This window comes from Manis pentadactyla, chromosome 3, assembly GCF_030020395.1.
Source record: "Manis pentadactyla isolate mManPen7 chromosome 3, mManPen7.hap1, whole genome shotgun sequence".
Lineage (NCBI taxonomy): Eukaryota > Metazoa > Chordata > Mammalia > Pholidota > Manidae > Manis > Manis pentadactyla.
The window spans coordinates 214,058,460-214,072,907 of NC_080021.1; the positions used below are offsets into that span (position 1 = coordinate 214,058,460).

At 49.9% G+C, this 14,448-nt stretch overlaps 1 protein-coding gene across 1 annotated transcript in view; it reads right to left on the reverse strand.

Moving 5' to 3' along the window:
• Positions 1–1,068, reverse strand: part of NIBAN2 (niban apoptosis regulator 2) — a 45,754-nt gene extending 44,686 nt beyond the window's left edge. Inside the window, exon 1 of the mRNA XM_036913874.2 lies at positions 848–1,068. Within this exon, the coding sequence (XP_036769769.2) occupies positions 848–902 (55 nt within the window). The 5' untranslated portion in view covers positions 903–1,068. The remainder of the gene's footprint in view (positions 1–847) is intronic.
• Between the last annotated feature and the right edge of the window lie 13,380 nt (positions 1,069–14,448).

Below are 14,448 nucleotides of genomic sequence, written 5' to 3' on the forward strand. Positions count from 1 at the left end.
AGGTGCCAGGACAGTAACACATTTGTCCAAGATCTAACGGCTGGGAAACGAGCAGAGACTCCACCCAGGTAGCTTCCCCCAGTGTAGGAGAGGTGACCACCCAGTTGCCCAGGCAGCCTGAGATTGCTCCCCAAGCTCCCCAAGGTTGAAAGGCTTCCTAGGAAGCCGAGGGGGCAGCTGCCCTTCTGAGAAGCGGTCACTGTGCGTGCCAGGGTGGGAGCGGGGCTGGCTGATGGGGAGGGGGTCGAAGAGGCTGGGCTCCATCCTTGACCAGCCCTCTGGACACGCCTGCCAGCAGGAGCACCCGGCCTGAACCTGAGCCGAAGGACAGGGGTTCTGGCCCCCCCCTTCCAGGGCACCCCCATCTATCCCTAGCCATTCCCCAGGCTCAGTCCCAAGTGTTGATGGGCCGTCCGTGGGAGCATCGGCCACGTGTACTGGGGCTGGGGCGGGGGCCAGCGCGAGCTGAGAACCGGGACAGTGAGAGAGGAAGGTCAGGACACGCTGGCCGGGTGGGCCTGGAACGCTTCCGGGTGGGGATACCTGGGGTGGGGGCAATGTGTTGGGGGATCCGAAGAGACCGGCTCTAAGGAAGTTCCGGTGTGGTCAGGGGCTCGGCTCGCGTCCCCTCGGGCGGGGGGAAGGGCGGGCTAGGAAGGGGGCGGGAAGGGGCCCCCGGACGTGCAGAGAACTAGCCTGGACGAAGGGCTTGGTCCCCAGCCACTCCGCCCTGCTCAGGGGGGACTCTCCGCAGACCCCAGCCCTTCCGCGTTAGGCGGCCCGGGGTGGGGGTATGGCCCGGGGGGCCTTCCTCGCGACCCCGCGCGCCGCTCCGCGAGGGACTCACCTGCGATGTGCTGACGCCGGGCGTCGTCCAGGTGCGTGGACAGCACGTCCCCCATGGCGAAAAGGAGCCGCGGGGCGATCCGGCCGCCGCCCGCCGCTGCCCGCGCTGCTCAAGCGGACGCCGCTCGCGCCAGGGACCCGGCCCGCCCTGCCGCGGCCCCCGCTGCGCTCGCGCTACGGCTCCGGCCGCGTCCGTCCCGCTGGCCGCCTCCTCCGGAGCCCCTGCCCGCCGCCCCGCCGCCCCGCCGCCCCGCCCGGCCCCGGCCCCGCCCCGCCCCCGGCGCCGAGCCCCGCCCCTCCCCGGTGCGGGCGGGCTGGGGGCTGGGGACGCGGGGACCGCCCGCCAGACGGAGACAAAGAAAAGATCGGAGAAAGGGAGACCGGGGAGAAACGGAAAGGTGCACGGGACCGGAACGCAGAAAGGGATGGGGCTGGTGGGGAAATCTGAAAGAATGGGGCTGCCCTGGGGTGCTCCAGCCTGCGTGTCCCCCCCTGCCTCCCCTGCACAGGAAGAGCTGCCCCGAGCCTAGGAGGTCGTGGGGAACAGGTAGGGCGCCTAGGCCAAGGTGAGGGAACTCGGCGTTGGCGCCCCCCTGCTCCTGCCCCCGGCTCCCTGCACCGGGCTCCCCTGCCCTCAGCCCGGCCGCTGCCGCCAGCTCTCAGGAAGTTCCCTGGCCTTGATCAGACCTGCCCCAGAAGGTGTGCCCGCCTGTCTTGCACAATAGTGCAGGGAAAGTGGAGGTGGCAGGGAGAGCTGAGGCCCAAAGGCACCCCAGGTCCCAGTGCCGGCTGGACATTCCTGAGGCTCAGCAAAGGGTATTTGACTCGGGGAGGTGGAACAGGGCAAGTCAGGAATGGAAAAAGTAATAGCACTTTACAGTTTGTAGAAGACTCAGATTAAAAACCCACCGGCCTGCATGGACTTTGGGTACCGAGCCTGCGGGGCTGGGCACGGGTGGGTCACAGGCATCAGAAGAATGCATTTCAGTCCTTGCCTCAGGCACCTCCCAAGAAGTAGGGGTAGAGGAGGCCATCAGAATAACAACTGGGATCCAGAATCATGCACTGGGGTGGCAGAGGCCTTCCTTGATGTTGATGCTCAGACCACCTGTACTGCATCCCATGCGGGTCCAGTTTCTGCTTGTTTACCCTGTGGCTGAATACTCTCAGCGCCTCTGTGCTGTAACCCTACAACTGACAGCTCTTACTGTAACTGTGACATAGAAGATAATAATAAAAGCTAACATTTACTGAGCATTGGTACTTCTGTCCTGTCAACACCACAAAGTGTTTGAAGTTGACCAGTGTGACACGGGCACTCTTCCACACATTCAGTAGCTTACCCCATCATTCAGCAAACAGGTGACAATCACCTGGTTACTGGGCCCTTTCTGCAAGATGCTAGGGGTGAAAAGAGAGGGTGCCGGAGCTGTCCTATCTGCTCTATAATCCGGCACAGTGACGGTTTCCTCATCTGTCAAATGAGAATAATGATGCTTTGTTGTGTGGATTAAATGAGATAAAGTGACTGGCACAGTGCTTGGCACAGATGGGTCATCTCAATGAACAGACCCACTGTTCTATTCTTCCCAGTCTCTGCCCTCTAAAGCAAGTGGAAGCTTAAGGAAGGAGCACAACATTGTTTTGGGGAAAATCTCTAGGGGAGTAGTACCTGAACTGTAAGTTGAAAAACCTGAATTTTGACAGCAGATACTGGAGAACAGCATTCCAGGGAGTGGGGACAGCTCTGGCAGAGGCACAGCCCTGGAAGAGCAGGATGTGTTTATGGAGCAGAAGGTCATCAGGGGAGTTGAAGTCAAGCTGGTAGGAATTACTAGTTTCCTTTTACAGAGATGAGAATGGAGACCCAGAGAGGAAAAGTGACTTGCTAAGGTCACACAGCAAGGCAGAGGAAGAACCCAGCCAGAGGCCAAGTCTCCTGACACCCAGTGTCTAGGTTCTCTTTGAGCAACCAGAAGCAAGTGATGCTGCTAGCCAGATTTCATTTTTTCCATGGCACAAACTATAGAGAGCAGAAAGGCCTGCTCTGCCCTGGGAGGGGATAGCTGGAGCCAGCTGGCATCAGACATCCAAGGGCATCTCAGCTGGGCTGGAGGCCTGGTCCAGTTGGGATGGAAATGGGGCCACAAGCAGCCTTTTGCCAGCCTGGAGTACCCACAGACTTCCAAGTGTGCCAGGTCCCTAGCCCAGGGACCCTCCCTCTTGGCTTTGGAGATCCTCTGTTACATGCTACTTAGCTCCTCTGAGCATCTTTGGCCTCATAAGTGAGACATAAATGGGACTATGAGAGTGAAAAGACATTGTAAAGTATAGGATGCTATACATGCATGTGAATATCTCCCTGCAGACCTTGGGGCCAGTCCCAAGTCAAGATTCATCCAGTTCTTTAAAAAGTTGTATTATGTAGGGGCAGGGTGGAGAGGAACTGACTGCAAAAACATCAGGTGGAAACTTTTGGGGAGGATGGAAATGGTCTATGCCTTGCCCGGGGTGATGGTTGTATAGGAGGACGTGTTTGTCAAAATTCATCAAAGTATACAACTTAAAATAAATTCATTTTATTGTGCATTAATTCAATAAAGTTGATGAAATGAAAAATGAATTTTTTTGAAAAATGATAAACATTTAAAGTGAAAAACATACATGATGCTCCTGTATGTCAGGCGCTACTGCAGGGGCTGGGAGAACAGCAGTACACAAGTGAGGCTCCCTGCCCTTACAGAGGTTGGAGTCTCATGCTGGAGGAAAAAAGTCAATAAATAAATAAGATAGCTTCAGAGAGTGATCAACATGAACATAACACAATAGGATGAGGGGATAAAGTGACGGGAGCTGGGTGCCATCTAGGACGGTGGTCTAGGAAGGCCTCTCTGAGGAGGTGACACTTTTTGAGACCTGATTAGCAAGAAGAAGCCTGGTCCATGGAGATCTAGGAATAGCTACCGTTTATGGAGCCATGTACCACATACCAAGTGCCATCTCTGGGTCCTCTCATGCAGTGCTCACAACCACATTCTGGAAGAATCACCAATTGGGAGGAATTTTAAAAAATGTATTCTATTGTATGCATGGGGCAATCTTTCATTTAAACACTGGAGAGATAGGCATGCAGCAGGCATGCCAGATAAAACTGTCAGTGTGAGCAAAGGCAAAGGAGATGAGTCCTTACAGGCCCCAGGGGCCAGGTGGCTATTCTGAGATTCCTGCAGGGAGGAGAGAGGGGTCCCTGCCATGGGTGGGTGTGGCCAGATGGGAGGCTCTTCGAGCATCCCGAACATGGGATTCTTTACTTTATTCTGGGAAGATTATAAAGGTCTTTTAAAGTTTTTTCAGTTCTCCACTGCTTTATGTTAATAAATCAGACTAGTTACCATCTCTGGGTGGGGGCAGAATGACTTATTTTTTTAAAGGAAAGAACAAATGAATGTAGTCATCAGCACTATATGAGGAAGAGGAAAGGATTCCAGGAAGTCAGGCATCAGGAGAATTTCTCAACCTTAAGAGGTTGGGAACCTCTGCCCTTACACTTGAGGCTGTTTTGAGGTTCAGTTTTCAGTTTTGAGTAAATTCATACATGTATTGGCTGTTTGTAGGGCTTTTAAAATCCATATCCTCTGCCTGCTTTTCTGTTGGAATACCTATCTTTTTTCTTAGTGATTTTTAAGAGGTCTTTTTATAGGAAGAATTTCTCAACTCAGCCCAACTGGGGGAGGGAGTTCTCTGTTCTTTCTCAAGGGCTCTGAGTGCCATCTCTGTCCACCAGCCCTCCCACACCCTTTCCTTGGCCCAGTCCCTGGCGCCTGGTAGTAGATTCAGGCATATGGACAAAGGATAAAAATGGTCCGGGAGCAGGCAGGGAAGTTTCCCCTGCCCACCTGCAGGGCCTGCCCCCTCCTGGGCAGAGAATGCCACCTCCCACCCCTGATTCACGAGTCCTTTTTCAGGAAGTGGCTTCTGCCAAGCTGCCTCCATGCACAACTGCCCCACCCCACCCCCACGCAAAAGCACATTCAGAAACAAGGACCCAAAGGTGAAGAATAATAATCCTTTATTTTGAAAGGTAAGGTCCAGAAGGTCAGAGCCAGAGCTTGGACGGAGGCCCGACGAAAGGAGGGATTTGCTTCAGGACATACAGTAGGGGCCCAGGCCAGGACCCTTCCTGGTCTTGTAAGGTGGGGGGGGTGCCTCCCTGTCCCACTGGTCTCTCTTCCTCCCCGTTGGCTCTGAGCCCCAGCTCTTCTCTCCCCACAAACCTGTCCGACCTGAAATAGCCCAGGAGAAAAAAAAACAAATACCTGGGGTAAACAACAGGGAATGTGAATGAATCGGGATTTTGTTTTTAAGGAATATCATGTGTCCACTGCTGTTTATCCAGTTGGAATGGCCCATTGTGCGGAAGGGGCCCTGGCACCCCGCCCAGACCTCCCCTCCTTATTAACTGTTGGGTGGAGGAAGGAGACGCAGCTCACAGCCTGTTCCGTCCGTCACCTGGCCTCAGGCTGCGGAACTCCCTTCTTGCTCCTCCGGTGTCCAACTCCACGGCCACGCCCAAGGCCAGGCCCCCGTGACCACGGTCCTGGTTGACTGCCCAGCCCTTTACTGGCCTCCCTGCCTCCAGCCTCCCGTGTGCTCCTCACTGGGCAGCCGGCTGGATTGTTCTAAAACACAAATGTGACCATGCCATTCCCCTGCTTCAGCCCTTCTGTGCCTCCCACTGATCTAGAGAAAAAGTCAGACCCAGACCCTGAACAGGGCATTTAAGGCTCCTGCCAGCCTCTCCCTTGCCTCTCTTCCTCTTGCCCTTCTCCGCCACACTGAACCTTTCATGTTCTCAAACCAGCAGAGCTCCATGCTACACCCGTGCTTACACACATGCTGATTCCCTTTCCCCATTTTGCCCACCAAGCATCATGCATCGTTCAGACCTCAGCTAAAAGAACCCTGCATCAGAGAGGCCTTTCTGTGCCACCTCCCCTGGTGCCCTCCACTCCTCCAACACAATCAACACACTTGTAATTGGTTTATTTTGTGAGCAGTTATGTGTTTAAATAAATCTCCGTCTTTGGTGACAAGGGTTGTTCTCGTTCAACATGACACCCTTAGTGTCAGACATAATGAGAGCTTGGGTGCACACCCACAGTGTGCAGAATGCCGTCCTGGGCACTGGATGACCACAAGGTGACTGTGGGCACCCTCCAGGTTCCTGGGACTCAGCAGGCGGGTTCATAGACCCGCATATGCAGGTGCCATGGTGGCCACACCCACTTCACAGCCCATTTCCTATCCAAGCCCAGTCTGTTCTTCAGCGCCTCGGCCATTCAGAGCCTCTGCTTGCATACCTCAGGAAAGGGGTGCTCACCACCTCTCCAGGTCATGACTCCATAGTGGACGGCACAGGGGGGTGCTGTGCCAGCAAACAGGCAGGGAGTAAGAAACAGTAACAAACATGATGAACACACCCAAGCTCCCATTCATTGCAGGCTCACAAGGAACTCAACTGGGGGCTTTATACCCTCTGCCTCATTCACTCCTCACCACAGCTCTGCGGAAGGGTCCTTCTGGGGTACTCATCTTACAGGAGGGAAAAGAGGCTCAGTAGGCTGTTACCCATCATGCAGTAGGTGAGAGGTGAAGATTCGATACCCACAGCTCCGCCTGCTTCAGAGCCTTAACACCACCATCCTTCCCCACGCCCATGCTTTCCAATCATTCTCAAACATGAAATGGGGTTCTCTCATTTGTTTTTCACTTAGCAATATAACATGAGCACCTTTCCATGCTAATGAATTTTTAATTCTACTACTTTTTAATGGCTGATAACATTCCATTGTATGGGTCCATCATACTATCTATGACTGGACACTTATTTTCTCATTTTGTGAGGATGAATTTCTAGAAGTGGAGTGGCTGGTATAAACCTCCTTTTGAGGTTTTGATACATGATGACAAATGGCCCTATGCAATGATTGTGGGAGACAGTAGTTCCCCTGGTACTTGCCATGCGCTTGTCATGTGTCCCTTGTCAAGAACCCCTTCTGTGGTTGTGACTTACGCAGGAGTCTTATTTCCCATCTCACTTCCACAGTGAGAGTCCCCTGCTAGAGCAGAGCCCCCAAACCTGGCCCCATTCCTGACTTCCTGACAAGTCCAGAGAGCTGGTGTTGACAGTCACTCCCAGTTCCTCCAGGCCTGCCAGGAGGGCTTTAAGGCCTCACCAACCTCCACCCACCCCTTCCATGTCAAGCTTGGTTTCCTGCTGGGCTGCAGCTGCCCCTCACCAGCTGGTGACTCAGAGCGTGGCCAGCATGGCAGTGCTGGCCGGGCCCACCCAGCTTCTGAGTAACTAAGCTTGCGGTAAGGCCGAAGGGCCCAGCTTCTCAAGGTGGGGCCACCCCCGCCCCAGCCTAGCCCTCCTTCTCTCCCTGAAGTCGTACTGATTTCTGTCCTGTGGGCCTTCTGGATCCAATACAAATAATCCTGGCTTCTGAGGGTCTGAGTGTGCCTGGGGTGACAGATGTGGATCCCACCCTCCCAGGGGCCAGCCTGGAAGGCAGAAGCCATTGCATGGTGGCTGGGGACAGAGAGAAGGCCCCAAAGGAAGGTGGGTAGGGGCGAGCCCAGGGCCGGGCGCTGAGCTGGGCACTGGCTGCTGTGTGAGTAAGGACTGGTCAGGGACCCAGGAGCAGGGGATCTGCGAGGACTGGGCCGTCCTACCACTTAAGGCACCGCCATGACAACAAACAAAGTCGATGACAATGTGCTGGGCAGTCTCATGCCAGGACCCCAGTGGGCACGGCAAGTGCAGCATGGACCAGCTTCAACCTAAGTACCACCCGGCCCCCAGGACCCCCTTTAGGGGTACCTGTGCACTTGCACAGGGAGCCCTGAGCGAGGCAGCCACAGGGATGGTACCTCCCCAAGGGCCATTTGGAAATGTGTACATGGCAGTGTTTTTAATAATCACTATGTCTGGTGTCTGTGGGGGTGGGGGAGGAGGCGCTACTGGCATTTAGGGCCTGAAGGTCAGGGATGCTAAGCATTCTGCTGAGAAGGCCACTTCTGCCTAGGGACAAAATCCTCCTCCCGCCCCCAAATCAAGGGCAGAGACCCCTCCACCGCCAGCTCCGTTGTGGACAGGATCAGAGGATGTGCTAGCTGTGGAATGGTCCTGATGTTCACAGTGGGTTTAAGGTACATTGTGTCACTAAACTTGAACCTCCCCCCGCCAGGGACTACAGCTGATGTTTTCGTTTGTCATCCAGTAATAATGATGGTAACCACATGGGTATGACACCTGAGTGCCAGGCATGGGGCCAGCCCTTGGGATGTTATCTTCTTGTAGGCCCCATTAGGGTTGCACTATTATTATCCCCATTTTGCAGATGAGGAAATGCAAGCTCAGAGAGGTGAGGTCAGTCACCAGGTGGGAAGTTGGGAAGCCAGTTTTCCCACCTGGGTCTACTTCACTCCAAAGCCCTCCTCTCTGCTGGCAGGACAAAACTCCATCCATTTGACAAGTGGGGAAACTGACACACAGACATATTCCCTGCTCCCCAGCTGGCCACGGGCAGAGCCAGGCACAACCAAGACGCCTGAGCCCATTAGTCAAGAGTCCTCCCTCCCCACCCCTATGCCAAAGGCCATGTCTGCGAATGTGTGGTAGTTTAATAAAAATAAAAAGCCCCAAGAAGTAAGAATAAAACAGCCTCCCTTGAGCCTGTTCGCCACCCCTGATGGCTACTTTCCCCAAGGATTTCCTGTTCTGGAAAACTTTAAGGTAATTTCTTTTAACCTAAAGTAACCTGCCTTTCTCCCTGTAAGGTAGCTTCTTATAATTTTGAAGAATGTCAAATCCTTCCTCTCTGCCCACCAGGAAAGCCTCTGGCTGCCCTCAAGGTGAGCAGTACCTTCCGCATATACTTCAACCTTCCATGGCCATAAGAACAGGCTCTGACTGGCTCTCACCATTGTGGGCCTCAGTTTTCATAAAGTGGAGCTAATAATTCCTATCATCCTAATCACTGTACAGAGGTGACGAAATCAACCATACACAGCACGTGTCCCAGGGCCTGGCACACCCACCAGATGATAGCTGCTCGTATGGTGATTGTCAGCGTCTAGTGCAGAAGACAGGTGGGTCTATGCTGTATTCTAAGTTTGATGGTACAAGGTGGACATGGTAGGTGCTATGACAGAGGTTTGAGCCAAGGGTCCCGGGAGCCCTGAGCTGGGAGGGTGTGGCATAAAGCAAGGTGGCTTCCTGGTGGAGGAGGTGGTGTTTGAGCTGGGCTATGAAGGATGGAACAGATTTGCTGTAAAGAAGCCCTGGGTTCCCAGTGTGCCAGTTGAGCTGCAGAGCGCTGATTTACACAAATTCTCTGGGGGTGGGGCGGTGGTTCTCCACGTGAGAAAGAAGGGTCCCGTGGGACCTGGATGAGGTTGGGAAACAGGGTCAGGCATACAGTTTCTTTCTTTTCTTTTTCTTCTATTTGTTGAAGCCAAATTTACATACATCACATGCACAATTCTCAATGAGTTTTTAAAAAATGTTTTTGTGACTTTTTTGAAATATCGATATATAATAAACTGTATATATTTAAAGTGTACAATTTGATGATTTGGGGCATATGTCTACCTCCAAAGAACCATCATCACAATAAAGATAAGAAAGATCCAGCACCCCGAAAGCTTCCTCCTGGCCGCTTGTAATTCTCCGCCCTCTCTCCCACCCACCATGCATCCCAGGCAACCACTGGTCTGATTTCTATCACTATAGATTAGTATGCATTTTCTAGAATTTTTTATAAATGGAATCATATAGTATTACTTCTTTTTGTCTGCGTTTTTCTATCATTGTTTTGAGATTCATCCTTGGCACTGTGTGTACTAGTGGTTTATTTGTTTTTATTGCTGACTTGTATTACACTGCATGGATATAGCACAGTTTCTTTAGCCAGTTGCTGACTGATAGCCATTTGAGTTCTTTCCAGCTTGAAGCTCTTACAAATAAAGCTGCTGTGAACATTTGCACATAGCTTGCTAACTTTTATCTGTGTGTCCAGATCAAGAAATGAAGCATTTCCAATACCCCAGAACATTCTCTTGTGCCAGGCCATATTCCCCCAAAGTAACCACTATTTTTGCCTTTTGTCTCCAGAAATCACTTTTGTTTGTCCAAGAATTATGTATAAATGGACTTAAACAACAATGCGATATGTTTTTTGTGTGTCTGGCTTCTTTTGCTCATCATCGTGTTCTGAGAATCATCCGTGTTGTTGCCTGTGTCAGTAGATCATACTTTTTTTTGCTATGTCATATTCCACTGTATGAATCCACCACAAAGGGTTTATCCATTCTCCTGTTGATGGATATGAGTTGCTTCTGGGTTTAGGCTATTATAAGTAAAGGTGCTGTGAACATTTACATATAAGTCTTTGTGTAGACACACATTTTCATTTCTCCTGGTGCTTGGGTCATAGCTAGGAGTGGAATTTCTGGTTCTTAGGGGAAGTATACTTATTATTAGAAACTGTCAACCATTTTTTTCAAAATGGTTGTCCCACTTTACAATCTACCCACAAGCAATGAGAGTTCCAGTTGCTCCACATTCTTGTCAACATTTGGTATTGGCAAGCTTTTTAATTTTAGCCTTTCTGGTGATGAGCAGTGGTATCACATGGTAGTTTTATTTTGCATTTCCCTGTGACTAATGACCAATGATGTTGAGCATTCTTTCATGCGCTTATTGGATTTTGTTTCTCATTTAAACTTTGTGTTATTACAAAAGTAAAACATGTAAGCTTAATGTAAGACATTCAACTGCAGAAGTGTAGAAAGTACAAAATGAAAAATATTACCTTACTCTCCCAATTTCACTCCCTGGCATTATTTAATAGTTGATTACATAGCCTACACAAACAGATAAAATTGTGTACACACACATACACATATACATACAGACACATTTTCTAACCACCACCACCCCACACACATAAAATCCTTGTTTTTATTGAGTATATGCTATGTGCAGATTTTAGGATAAGGGATTGACTTGCATCATGTAACTTTAACTTTAACTGTGATAACTGGATGAGGAGACTGGGGCCCAGAGAGGTTAAGACAGTTGCCAAGGTTGCACAGTTCATAAGAGGCAATACTCATACTTGAGCCCAGGTCTCTTTGACTTCACATCCCAGGTGGATTAATGAAGATGCTACCTCTTTCAACTTTAGATTCACTCACTCATTCATTTGTTCTTTCACTCATTCAACAAATATTCTTGGAGCCCATGGTAGCCTCTGCCCTGCCTTTCACAGCCATTGATGAGCAGAGGAGTCAAACAGGTAGACTGACTAAGGTAATTTAGGCAGAAAGATGGGAGATGGGGAGGCGGCAAGCCTGACCCACATTTTGAGTCAGGAAAGGGCCCTGGTGGAAGGGATCCTTGAGGATTTATGGGTGCCAGGGAACGGAGGGTCAGGCTGCAGAAACTGTGTGTTTGAGAGCGTGTACTCTCAGGGAGCCCATTTCTTCCGAGGCAGGGTTGGGGGTGAGTGGAGGCAGGGAGATGGAGGACGCCTCCAGCAAGACCCTGTGGAGCCTGGCTCCTTCCTGAGCTTTAAGTGGAAATGTGGAGAGCTGAAGTCGCAATTTTCAGATTCCAGAGTTTTAGGATTTAATTTCCTTCCCATCCTTCAAGAGTCCTCTGCAAGTTGCACTGTGTCCTGGCGGCTTGGAAGCCACCCAGGCACCGTGGCCCACAGCTGCCCCCCAGGGACAGATGCTCCTGCTGCAGGACTCAGGCTGCCTGGTCCGTTGGGAAGGGATCCATCGCCTCCTGGCGGCGGCTGGCACAAGACTTCAGAGGGAAATCCGATTCCTGCAGGGCCCGGAGGAGGAGGGTGAGGCAGGGGTCCCGCTGCCCCGCCCCTTCCCCAGAGCTCCCTCCTCAGTCACCAGCCGCCTCCCCACAAGCTGTTCATCTAGGATCATCCTTGGGCCCCACCCCCTTCTCTCATTTTGCTCCACGTGCCACATCTCACCCTGAGGCTTCCCCAGGCTGATCCTCCTCTCCTTTCTCCCCATCTTCACCACAGCCTCCCAGCTGGCTTCTCTGCTGCCTGTCAGGACCACTACTCCAGTCTCTACAGAGAAGCTGGGGTGATATTTTACTATTACTACTATTTAAGTAAAAGTTACATGCGGTAAATTGCACAAATCTTAACTGCACATCTTGATAAAATTTATACATGCAATCACCCATGTAATACCTGCCCAAGTCAAGATACAGAACGTTTCCAGCCTCAGAAACCCATCTGGTTCCCCCTGCCCCCAAAGGTAACCAGTACTCTAATTTCTACCACCACAGATCAGTTTGGCCTGTCAATAAATTGCAAAAAAATAGAGTTGCCTATAATGTGCACTCTTTTGGGTCTTGCTATTATACTCAGCATTATACCTTTGAGATTTATCTGTGGTTTTGTGTGTATTTATACATCATCTTTTCCATTGTTGGGCAGTATTCCATTGTGTAAATGAGCTACCATTCATTTATCTATTCTACTGCTGAGGAACATTTGAGTTGTTTCCAGTTTGGAGCTATTAAGAATAAACTGCTATGTGCCTTCCGGGACAAGTCTTCTGGTCTTTTCTGTTAGGTACATGCCCAGATGAGGAACAGGGGGGCCACAGGGTAGGCAGAGGTTTAACTTTAGTAGACACTGCCAGGTAGTTTTCCAAAGTGGTTGTACCGATTTACAGTCCACCAGTAATGTATGAGAGTACAGTGATTTCTTTAGCTTTTTATTTGGAAATGAATGCAAACATACAGAAAATTTGCAGAAATAAAAATAGTACAAAGAGCACATTTTGTACCTTTATTCAGATTAAACTATGATTTTGTATCATGGAAATATATACATAAGTATATACACATACATGCACATCATAAGAATATATAGATATACACACATAGCATGGGTATGTATATATGTTATAATATTCAAATATATGTGAATATGTATGTATACAATTTTTTTCTGAATCATTTCAGTATAGACTATACCTCATGGTCCTTTACCCCTGCAGGGTGTATTTCCTAAGCATAGGTATATTCTCCTACACAATTACAGTGCAGTTACCAAGTTAGGTAGAATTACTATTGATTCCGTGTTTTTATTTAGTTCATCACTCACATTCTTATTTTATTAACTGACCCAATAGCGCCTTGTGCAGTATTCTTCCCTGTCCAGTACAGGATCTAACCTAACACTAGGTGCTGCATTTAGCTTCATGTCTCTGCAGGCTCTTTCAACTGGGAACCTTTCCACAGCCTTCTTAGCTTTCAGGACTTCAGCAGTCATTCTCATTTGGGAGTGATTTTTGCCCTCCAGGGGACATTCGTCAATGTCTGGAGATACTTTGGGTTGTCATGACTGGGAGTGTACTACTGGCATCTAGTGGGTAGAGGTTACAGATGCTGATAAACACCCTTTAATGTGCAGGGCTGCTCTTCCCACCTCCCAGCCTCACCACCAAAAAGAATCGTTTGGCCCCAATATCAATAGGTTAACAAAGAGTGATCTTTTAAAAATGCCAATTCCATTCTGTCACCTCCCTGCTTAAATCCCACCAGTATCTTTCCATTGTTCTCAGAATAAAATCCAAGCTCTTATCATGGCCTCCTAAGCCCTGCATGACACGGCCCCAGACCTTGTTGCCTCCCTCCTCCTTCCTTGTTCACTGTATTCCAGCTACACGAATCTGTCTGCTCCGTGAATATGCCCAGCTTATTCCTACCCTGGGGCCTTTGCACTTCCTGTTCCCTCTGTTTGCAACACTCTTCTCCCAATATCTACTTGGTAGACTCCTTAGCATTCAGGTCTCGTCTCAAATGCACCCTCTTCAGAGAGACTTCTTAACAACCCAAGTTCTCTATCCCATTACTTTGCTCCAGTTTTTTCATAATACTCTTTATTATCGGAAATGATCTTGTTTGTTTAATTAAATGTTTATTGCTTTTCCTCCTCACCAGAGTGATTGCTGCATGGGATGGGGGAGGAATTTTTAACCATTTTCTTCACTATTATATCTCTGGTAGCTAAAACAGGTCCTGTCACATAGTAGGCATGCAAAATTTTGATGAACAAATATGGCCTAATGACTACAAGAATCAGCCCTAAGTCAGGCAGACCTAGGGTAAGATCATTGCTCTACTACTTACCAGCTGTGAACTTCGAGTAAATGACTTTATACCTCTGAGCCTCAGTTTCCTCATTTGTACATGAAGGTAAAAGGGGTGCCTCTACCACAAGGGTGTCCATTGATCCAATGAGCTAATGCTTGAAGAATATTGCTGGGAATATAGTAAGTGCTTAATAACTTACTATATGTGGTTCAGACATAGATGAGGCAGCAGCTATGGATGGGAACTAGGACGGAACCCATCTCTAGACTCATTTCTTCCCATAATCCCAGATGCGATCCTTCTTCTCTTGGCCATTTGAATCTCTTATACTACTTCATGGCATTTTCTGGATGCCTCCTTACTTGAAAATTGCCTAAGGGCAGGGAACCCCCTGT